At 43.5% G+C, this 11,516-nt stretch overlaps 1 protein-coding gene across 1 annotated transcript in view; it reads left to right on the top strand.

Annotated features, from left to right (window-relative positions):
* The first annotated feature begins 242 nt into the window (after positions 1-242).
* The window catches only part of LOC140453890 (integrin alpha-10-like), a 57,684-nt gene continuing 46,410 nt past the window's right edge, over positions 243-11,516 (top strand). The window contains exon 1 of the mRNA XM_072548749.1: positions 243-1,166. Within this exon, the coding sequence (XP_072404850.1) occupies positions 1,115-1,166 (52 nt within the window). The 5' untranslated portion in view covers positions 243-1,114. The remainder of the gene's footprint in view (positions 1,167-11,516) is intronic.

Genomic DNA, 11,516 nt, shown 5'->3' with positions numbered 1-11,516 from the left:
ATGAAGAATGGAGATGGGATAATGGGTAAATGTTCTGGACTATCATTCAACTAGTTTTGGGAAGCAGAATCTATTTACATGGAGTCAACAGTTTGTGATTAAGTAGTAAGTTTGAGCCTATGACGGTCCACAAATTGCAAATGAGATAAATAACAGAATCAGGTGTTCTTGCAGTATAATCGTGGTCCTATCCAAATGGCAGCACTTAGAACAGTGAAGCATACCCGTGGCACCAACGTGTTCCTTTTTAAGCTTATTGAAAAGATCTGGCTGTCGTGTAGTAAATAAAATTGTACTTTTTTCTTTAAAGCATCCTCCACAAGGAACAATAGAGTCTGTAGCTCCAAGGCAATCAGTCAGATGATCTCACAGCAACAGTTCAGGAGTAGAAAAAGACAGAGAGGGTGACTGGATGAAGTGTAACTTTGCCCTGCCTGTGGGCGGGGCTGTGTTTAAGCACCAGGACCACAGGCTGTATATAAAGTGAGTAACGTAAAACAGTCTGGCACATATCTCAAAACTCTCCTGCATTTAATAAGGGAATAGGAAATATGACAGGGACTGAGAGAAGGCAGCAGTAAAGACAAATCTATTTTGAGAGAAACAGGGAAAGTACCTGGTATATTTGGAAAGCGTGTATGTGAAAAGAAGAAAGTAAATTTGCAGCAAATGCAAAGAGAAAAATATTTAAGCAAACTATGGAGTGAATTAGAGCCACAGTGATATATTTGTATAGGGTGCAAGACGAAGACAGCAGAGATTACAGAGAGGAAAAGTCAGAAGGAAAGCTCGTATAGATCTGCCAAGAATAGATGTAGAAGCCAGATATATAGGAAACCTAATAAGCAGCAGAAATAAAATTTTAAAAAATCAGGTGGAGTGAGAAAACAAGGCAGTGGAGCAAGGAACCTCAATAATAAGAAAAGGAAATATTTAGCACAATCGTGCTACTGTTCCAATGTGAACATCAAGCTCTCTGGCTCCAGCAAACTCTGCACCCTTCGAGTCAGGGGCATAAACATTGGAGGCAGGTCAGCGCTGGATGGAGTGAAAGATCTGGGAATGTGAGCACTTTGATTGCCAGACGCTGCTGATCTAACATTTGTTTGTACCCATGGCGTTAAACAGATTCTCCTTTGTGCTCTACCTATTCATTTTGTGGAAAGGTAAGGAATATGTTTTTTTTTTCCTTTTCCCTTCTCTCTCTCCCACCCTCCTTATGTGTCCTTATGTCACTTTGCTTTTCTCCCCTTTCACATTTTTTACTGCTCCATTTCTGTCATTCATATTTTTCCCTCAAATATTGTATTCTCAGGATCAGAAAAGAAAGGGAATGAGAAAGAGTGATATGAGAGTGATGCGGCTGCTCCAGGTAGCTCACACAGCAAAGGAACAGTGTGACCCTCATGATATGTAGTGGAATTTCTTTGGTTTGATGAGAGTTCTTTCACTTTACAGCTTTGTTCTGTGGTGCTTTTCCTGTATCAGTTCAATAGGCTAAAGATACTTTTGTTTCAAATAGTGGTTGACCCTCAACAAAGAGAGTGTGTGACAGTTCTGGGGAGTAACTGAGCTGCAGTGTAGAAAGATCCAGTTTGATTTGAGTAGAGGTTCCAGAAACAGGGTTTGGCTGAGGGAAGTCATTGAGGTTCAGATGAATGAACGTAAAGAGGTATGTTCTCAGGTTATGTACAACATCAGCAACTTGTACTCATGTAGTTGCTTTAATGTTATAACGCTCCACAAGATCATTATAAAGCAATATTTTGACACTTATCTATTTAAGGAGGTATGAAGGTAGATAGGAACAATTATTCTGATACCAAGCCATTTAAAGAGACACTAGTGTAGATAGAAACATAGGAACAGAAGGGGGCCATTCAGCCCGTTGAGCCTACTCCGCCATTTAGAGTCATAGAGTCATACAATATGGAAACAGGCTGTTTGGTCCAACTCGTCTATGCTGACCAAATTTCCCAAATTAAACTATTCCTACTTGCCTGCATTTGGCCCATATCCCTTTCCGGTTCACGTACCTGTCCAAATTGCTTTTAAATGTTGTAACTATAGCTACATTTACCACTTCCTCATATGAACTACCCTGCATGTGAAAACGTTGCCCTGCAGGTCCCTTTTAAATCTTTCTCCTCTCACCTTTAAATTACGCCTCATAGTTTTGAACTCCCTCACCCTGGGGAAAAGACCTTTGCTATTCCTCATGTCTATGCCCCTCATGATTTGATAAACCATGGCTGATGGAAGGCCTCAGTGTCCTTTACTCTTCCATCCCCATAATCCTGTAACACCCCCCCCTCACTACAGTTTGCCAGGTCTGTACCAACTTTTCCCATGCAACGTTATGCTCTCCATCTCATTCATTTTGCAATCGGCCTTTTTAGGGCACGTCTCTTGGAATATGCAGCAGGAGAGGTGGAAGTGCTCCCTGTTCCTGGGACTTTGTGATGTCCATGCCACTAATCACGAGCAGTGCACCATTTAAGACACCACAAGTCAGGAACAGTTCCTCACAAGGTGATACTCCACATTATTGCCAAGATTTGTGGGCGGCACGGTGGCACAGTGGTTAGTACTGCTGCCTCACAGAGCCAGAGGCCTGGGTTCAATTCCCGCCTCAGGCGACTCTCTGTGTGGAGTTTGCACATTCTCCCCGTGTCTGCGTGGGTTTCCTCTGGGTGCTCGGGTTTCCTCCCACAATCCAAAAATGTGCAGGTTAAGTGAATTAGCCATGCTAAGTTGCCCGTAGTGTTAGGTGAAGGGGTAAATGTAGGAGTATGGGTCTGGGTGGTATACGCTTTGGCGGGTCGGTGTGGACTTGTTGGGCCGAAGGGCCTGTTTCCACACTGTATGTAATCTAATCTAATACCATAGCCCCGGAAGGGAAGCTGGCACCTCATTTCACTAGCAGGAAATGACTTGGTGATGGTAAGAGGGTCAGTGCTCTTTCCTGCTGACCAGCAGAGGAGGCCAACTCACCAGATTCAGCCAGCCTGGAGTGAGATAGCAACTGGGGTCACTACAGTGTGTGGGGTGAATCACAATCCTCAACAGAACAAGGTGAAGGTGAGTGATCTCTGCTGTTGATACAGTTAAATACCACTTCTGTCTGTGGCCACTCACTCAAACTCTGCAGCGGCGTACTCATCTCGCTAACCCTTCTACACCCTGAACCACCCTACCCTACCCCACCCTACCCCAGATAGATATCCTCATAACATAACTGTAATCCTCTGACTAGTTGTACCTCCCAGCAGGACTGACCATGGCCAAATTCTGTACTGTAGCTGGACGAGTCAGTACTACCTGACTGACCACGGTCCCCTTTGATCCTACTAGGGACTGGTCCCTTTTGATGTTCAGACCTGGTCATTTTGTTGAAGCACATGCTATGGTCTTAAGCTGTGGCTGTGACATTGATCCAGCATGGTGCTGTACAGGAACATGTTCACCCCCCCTCCACTGCTTTTCCCAATGTGTTAAAAGGAACTGCACATCTTGGAGGCTGGCAGGTTTCAAATAGCTGTACAATGAGTGAGCATTAAGAAATGAAGCTGAGAGCCATAAGGTGCATCCTGTGTGGGCATATATGATGTCCCTGAACACAAAGCAACCCAGGAAAAAGCATGCAGGTCACAAGACCCCTGGAGCTCCAGGCTCAAGTCCTGGAAGGTCTGAGAGTTGGACCAAGTGGGACAATGTGGTCAGGCTAGTGGTTTGTTGATGCCAACTTGCATGGACAAAGGGTTGAGAAGGAAGGTGTCCTTGGAACATGCAGGTGCTTGGTTGTGCAGACAGACTTGGATGAAGACCCAGGGAAGAAGGAGAGAGCTGCTGCAATATAAGTACCCTCACTCTTGTCTTGAAGATGTAGAGGAGAATTAGGAACACCCCATGGAAATAAGGATAACTGTAACTAATAATGAGGTTCAAATATGTGGCAATAAGGTAGTCACTGCTGATTAGCAAGATTCTGAACTTACTGTTTAAAAGTTAAGGAGAAAATCAGATAGCTTTTTCTTGATGTTAAGAATCTGAATTTTTCACTTTTGCTTTATTTTCCCAAATTTCCCACTGCCCATGTCACTAAAGAGAATAGGAAATCCTGCCTATTGAGGATTAGAGGGATGTTATTAAACCTGAAAGAGTGCAGAAAAGATTTACAAGGTTGTTGCCAGGGTTGGAGGGTTTGAGCTATCGGGAGAGGCTGAACAGACTGAGGCTGTTTTCCCTGGAGCATGGGAGGATGAGGGGTGACCTTATACAGGTTTATAAAATCATGAGGGGCATGGATAGGGTAAATAGTTAAGGTCTTTTCCCTGGGATGGGGAAGTTCAAAACTAGAGGTCATTGGTTTAAGGTGAGAGGGGAAAGATTTAAAAGTGACCTAAGGGCCAACGTTTTCACACAGAAGGTGGAGTGTGTATGGAATTAGCTGCCAGAAGTGGTGGCGGCTGGTACAATTACAACATTTAGAAGGCATCTGGATGAGTATATGAATAGGTAGGGTTTAGAGGGAAATGGGCGAAACGCTGCCAAATGTGATCAGCTTAATGTAAGATATGTGATCAGCATGGATGAGCTGGACGGTGCTCTTAGAATCATAGAATCCCTACATTGTGGAACCTGGTCATTTGGACCAACAGGTCTATACCTACCCTCCAAAGAGGATCCCACCCAAACCCATTCCCTTACCCTATTACTCTACATTTCCCCTGACTAATGCACCTAACCTACACATTCCTGAATACTATGGGCAATTTAGCATGGCCAATCCACCTGACCTGCGCATCTTTGGGCTGTTGGAGGAAACCCGAGCACCAGGAGGAATCCCACGCAGACACAGGGAGAATGTGCAAACTCCACACAGATAGTTGCCCGAGTGTGGAATCGAATCCTGGCTCTGGCCCTGGCCCTGTGAGGCAGCAGTGTTAACCACTGAGCCACCATGTTGCTCTGTACATCTCTATGACTCAATGTCCTCATTGATACCATTCCTATTGCTCATTCAGCATCCATATTCTCGCTGACCTACATTAGCTCCCAATAGCTCTCAGAAGGTAAGCAGCTGCAGATTGTGATGAGGTTAATACATTTTGTGTTTTCACCAAACCCTACAATTTTGGTCATTTTGCCAGCACCAGCAGTCTGGTAGTATTTGTGATTGGGTGGAGTACATAGGAGGGGATTGCAGAATTTGGGGCTTTGGCAGCTGAAGGTGCAACACTAGAAGTGAAGCACTTAAAGCCGGGACTGTTCAAGAGTTCAAGAAGAATTCAAGGAACACTGATATTTTAGAGCTTTGTGAGAATAAGAGATATGGAACTGTGAGCCAGTGTAAGTCAGTGTGCACACAGATGATGGGGGAACTGGATTTGTTGTGAGTAAGGACATGGGCACCAGGGCTTTGGATGACCTCAAGTTGACGACAGAGTAAGAAATGGATGACTGGCTAGGAGAATGCTTGAATATGGTCTAGAGGTAGTGAAGACGTGGGTGATAATTCCAGTGCAGAAGAGCTGAGGGAGGGTCCTAGACTTCACTGATGTCATAGAGGTGATCTTACAGCTAGACCAAGCATGTGACTGGAAGCTCATCTCTGGGTTAAAAGTCACAGCAAGGTTATGAGCTAAAGTTGGTTCAGTCTTCCTTGATAATACTAAGTTATTGCCTATCATTAAAGTTAATGTCAGGTGTGAGTGGGATACCTGAAATTGTTGCTGTGGTTGGTGTCTGTGCTCTCAGGTCAAGAATTTTAAGTTGTGATCAAGTAGTGATGATGATGTCTATCCAAACCTGGACAGTTTGTGGCTTTCTCAAAGATCATTTCTCTTGCTTGTTTTATTGGCGGAGATCATTGTACTTGGAACTAACGGTAGAATCTTATAGGTAGCTTAGAGAGGTCAAGAGTTGAGCCTGTGGCTGTGAAATATTTGTGCTCTGCTGTTGAAGCTGTGTTAAGATGATCTAAATAAACTTTTGCTTTTCACTGACATACAAGATAGTGGGAGGCTCGTCAATGGTGATGCATTGGAAGGCCTGAGGCAAACAAATGTAATATTTCTTCCACATGTTTTGTAGATGAAAGAACCTGTTCAAAATACTTCCTCCATCAGCCATGAAAATAAATAGCTGCAGCTTGCTTGTTAGGAGGTGAATGCATTTTGTGGTTTCATGTAAATCTGCAATTTTGGATCTTTTTCCCTCAAAAACCACACTGGTAGCATGTGTGACTGGGAGGGGTTACCAGTGTGATGCAATGACTATTCATATCATTGGCGCACAATGTCCAGATCATGCTGTCTATGTGCTAAGTCATAGCAACACAGGGTCCACTTAACTCTTGAACACTAACGAAACAGTGTCGATGCTGGATATTTAGAATTAACATGGAAGATGTTGGCTATACTCAGCAGTTTAGCCGTGGAGAGAGAATAAGGGCTAAAGTTGAGTGAGTTGAGTCATAATGTCATACAACACGGAAACAGACCCTTCTGTTCAACCAGTCCATATCAACCATAATTCCAAAGTTTACCAGTCCCACCTGCCTGCTCCTGGCCCATAGCCATCCAAACCTTTCCAATCCATGGACTATTTCAAGTGCCTTTTAAATGTTGTAACTGTACCTGCATCCACCAGCTACTCTGAAAGTTCATTCCACACGCTAACCACCTGCAGTGTGAAAAGATTGCCCCTCATGCCTTTTTAAAATTTTTCTCCCCTTGCTTTAAAAATATGACCTTTGGTCTTGAAATCCCCAACCCTAGGGAAAGGACACCTGCCATTCACCTTCCCTATACCCCTCCTGTTTTTATAAACCTCTATAAGGTCACCTGTCAACCTCCTACACTGTAGGGGATAAAGTCCCAGCCTACCCAACCTTATAACTCAAACCCTCCATTTCCGGTAAAATCCTGGTAAACCTGTTCTAAACCCACTCCAATTTAACAGGCATAACCAGAACTGCACACAGTGCTCCAGAAGAGGCCTCACCAACGTCTGAGAGAACCTCAGCATAACATCCCAACTCTTATACTCAAAAGATCTGAGTAATGAAGGCAAGCGTGCTGAACCCCTTCTTAACCGCTAGAGTCTTGAAACTCACTTCCTGAAAAGATGGTGGAATGAATATCTTTGAATATCTTTCAGGCAAAACTGGCTAGATTCTTGTTAAGTACAAGGGTCCATAACTACAAATTGAGGAGTGATAGATTTAAGATGGATATCAGAGGCAGGTTCTTTACTCAGAGAGTGGTAAGGGTGTGGAATGCACTACCTGCTAATGTAGTCAACTCAGCCACATTAGGGAGATTTAAACAATCCTTAGATAAGCACATGGATGATTTGGGGATAGTGTAGGGGGACAAGCTGAGAATAGTTCACAGGTCAGCGCAACATTGAGGGCCGAAGGGCCTGTTCTGCGCTGTATTGTTATGTGATCTATGTTAAAGGTTCTCGGGGTAGGCCCAATTGCGAATTTGAGGTGACAATTAGATCAGCCATTATCTTATTAAATGACGGCTCAGGCTGAAGGGGTTGAATGGCCTACTCCTCTTTCACCTATTCATAATTTAAGGGAATATTCAATATGAAAGCTGATTGTGTTTCTCCTGTCAAGTGGGCTCACACATGCACGGGAATGTATTCTGGAACTGAATGTTTGACCAGCTTATTTCATTCCCTTACATTGCCTGTGAAGATGGCGAGACATATGAAGCAGGTTTACAGCTGTTTGAAAATACAAACTCAAAGCTGCCAGTGGTGTTCAGACACAAATATCCAAGATGGTGGCAAGACTTAGGAGTTGGACACTGCAGCTCACAACTCGCTGGTGATAGGCAACAGATGTTTTATTGGAGTTGTTTATATCGGCTGTTTCAATGTTACATGTTGATATTAAAGTGTGACAACAAAAATTTGAATAGAAAGTGTTTGCAGATTCTGAAAAATGCATATGAAAATGCATACAAATAACTCCACACTTTAATATTGTGCTAATCTCAGAAATCTTTGCAATTGCATAGAACTCACATTCGCCACCTTCCCTGACCCCCCACACCCACTGAAGCATGTACCAAACAACATGTACCTTTATAGATAATGTCTTATTCTGGAACAAGATTAGTAACTCTTTCCATCACTGCCTTATTTGTAAGAATAAATTACCGTTTTAAACCACTGCACATGTTTCACCAAAATAAATACACACATGCAACAGCTGTGAGTTTTTTTTTCTTGTAAATTCATATTAAATGTATACTCAGGTAGCTAAGTAAAACAGGATACTGCAGTTTGGATTACTCCTTGAGAGGAATCAAAGTAATCAGTGAGAGGAGGTGAAAAAGCAATTGCTGGTGTTTCTGGTGACGCAGCTAAATCGGAGTAGGGATATGAGTCTGGATGGAGAAATCAAAAAGAAGCTTGTTCTCTCCCAACAGTAGAGGCTCTGTCCCACCCTCCCCTCTCCACACAGGAAGAATCTTTCCCACCCACACTAAAAACATCAATATGTCAGAGGAATGCAGGAGCTGAGAGCTTTGAGAGACCTGGTTATATTCCGAATACACTACCTTGAATCTCCACTCAACCGTCTGCTGTGTTGTCTTCCAACACACTCTATTCTCATTCAACTTTAGTTACACTGGAGTCACCTCACTGTTGGTAAGAACCGCACCTGCCTTGCTACATCGGGTCTGAGCTGAAATCAGCCCCACTCACCCCTCTGGTATGTCAGGAGGTTCAGTGACAGTCACACTACACAGAGAGGGTAGTAGCATTGTGGGCAGAGAGGTTCAACTTACATTGTATTGCTGCTGCATACTCAAACACAAGGAACCCAGTTGGAGGTGACATTCTGACAAGGTAAATTAATCACTAGCAACAATTATTCAGGTCTCTCCATCTTGGAATGCAGCATCTGGTTTTGTGTGTGCTGGAGTTGGTGAAACAGCTATTATGCTTTTGTTCTTGTCTGTCTACCTTTAAGATTAGATTCCTCTACAGTGTGGAAACAGGCCCTTCGGTCCAACCAGTCCACAACGACTCTCCAAAGAGTAACCCACCCAGACCCATTTCCCTCTGACTAATGCGCCTAACACTATGGGCAATTTAGCATGGACAATTCAGCTGACCTGCACATTTTGGGCTGTGGGAGGAAACCGAAGTACCCGGAGAAAACTCACGCAGACACAAAGAGAATGTGCAAACGCCACACAGACAGTCGCCCAAGGCTGGAATCGAACTTGGGTCCCTGGCGCTGTGAGGTAGCAGTGCTAATCACTGACCAACTATGCCACCCTGAGAATGTGCAAACTCCCCACAGTTGCCCAAGGCTGGAATCGAACCCAGGTTCCTGGCACTGTGAGGTAGCAGTGCTAATCACTGAGCCACTATGCCACCCTGAGAATGTGCAAACTCCCCACAGTTGCCCAAGGCTGGAATCGAACCCAGGTTCCTGGCACTGTGAGGTAGCAGTGCTAATCACTGACCAACTATGCCACCCTGAGAATGTGCAAACTCCCCACAGTTGCCTGAGGCTGGAATCGAACCCAGGTTCCTGGCACTGTGAGGCAGCAGTGCTAACTGTGTGATGATGCTGTCACCCCTCATTGGGATAATGTGCTAGAAATCAAACCCTGCTATTCTCAGAGTTATTACTTTGAAAAGTATGAAGAACTTACTAATTCCTCTGTCTTTTAAACCCAGGTTAACAGAAAGCATAGACCAGGTTTCTGTACTTAACAATGACTGCTTATTACAAATAAATAGATTCTAATTATAGGTAAGCAATTCTAAACCATTGACATATAACTGTACTTGTTAAACTCTAAAGCTGCCCCTCTATATACATATACAGACAGACACAGAAACAATGGGGTGGTCTGGGCAGTTGGAAAGACTGGGAAGGCAGTTCAGTGGGTCCTGTCCACAGGGTTTGCTGAGATAATCCCCTTGATCAGAATGCTGCTTCTAGTCTCCCTTCTCCAGGGATGTTCACTTGTTTGCAGGAGGCACAGGGTGACTGGTTCGCACCTGTAAAGGTCTCTGCCTTATTAAACATCACGCTGCAACAGGGGAAATAAACTGGTCAACTTCAGGCTGGAGAAACTTTATAGTGCAGAGATAAAACAGCTCCTTCACTTCTAGAAATCCAGTAAAAGTTCCTGTCTTGAATATTCACATCCCCAAGCTGTTCCGCTGCCTCAGAGCCAATCACACCATAGTTGTCAGGCAGAGGCTTTTGCCTTTGATAATTGGCCACTGTTTCACAACCAATCAGATACATGCTGTTGGCCTATCTCTCCCTAGTTCCAGCTAGTCTCTAACCAGACTTCCACATTGCTTGAACCAACAGCTGTGTAAACAGCACTTACAATGAGCATCAGCTAACCTGCTTTTTTAAAAAAATGCAGCAATCATTGGTTTTCAAAGCAGTTCTTTTTCCCACATTAGTCGTCAATCAAAAAACAGAAAAGATAATGATCCTTACAATATAGGCAACTAGAAAGCTGTGCTATAATAATGGTAGATGTGACTAATATGGTCTGTTTCTCATAATGCAATGTCCTTGTCTTTTCTGCTTTATTCTTCCTCAAAGCATGAAAGTAGATAGCTGGCAGAGAGTTTGTAAAACATAACTGAAAATCATTTGCTTTGCTTCAGTGGGTTCACTGGGTTCTGCAGGTTATTCTGATTTTAAACATTGCTCCTGAGTATATAATCCAGTCCCACCCTTCAGTGCAGTACTTAGGGGATGCTGTCCAGTTTTTGGAAGGGCCGTTAAATTGAGGCACTATCTCTTACAGGTGGATATGAAAGACTCAATGACATAATTTGAAACACACCAGTTATTCTAGCCAATATTTATCCTTGAAACAACACTATTCAAATACTTCATCTGCACTGACATCCCATTTTGAGGGCCCATTTTCTACACTTTTCAAGACCTCAGCCTCCTTTGTGCCCAGCTGCACAAAAGCCTGGAGCAGCTTCCAGTAGCTCATTCATCGCAGTGAATGTTGGCAGGGCTGCTTGAAGTTACGATGCCTTCTTAGAACTAATCTAATTCTCACTGACACCTACATGGATATTTTCCAGGAGACACTAGTTGACTTTTCCATCCTTCGGAATAGACATAGACAGGGCCCCAGTGCTACTGAGGGTGTCTAATTTTTCACATTTAAGTTGCTACCATTGTTTCTCTTTGACAGGATTATTGATTACGAATAGCCACATTCTGGATTGTCTGTAGTAGGAAATTCAGGTCAGGCTCCAGGATTGTCTGGCACGCAGCCTTGAATTTAACTGGTGAAAGAAGATGAACTTACATCCTAAAAGCACTGACAAAGTCCTGCCAAACTCCTGTGGGAACAGGCTGTGGTGTGGAATTTATGAGATGACTAAAATTAGTGAATTTTTCTTTGTTTTGTTGGAAAAGCAAGAAAATTTAGAAATATGTAATTTGAACGAGGAATTGAGTAAGGTTCAGAAAGGTTCAGTCT

This window comes from Chiloscyllium punctatum, chromosome 28 (assembly GCF_047496795.1).
Source record: "Chiloscyllium punctatum isolate Juve2018m chromosome 28, sChiPun1.3, whole genome shotgun sequence".
NCBI lineage: Eukaryota > Metazoa > Chordata > Chondrichthyes > Orectolobiformes > Hemiscylliidae > Chiloscyllium > Chiloscyllium punctatum.
Note: the sequence above shows the minus strand (reverse complement) of the source record. Positions and strands in the feature narration are given on the sequence as shown.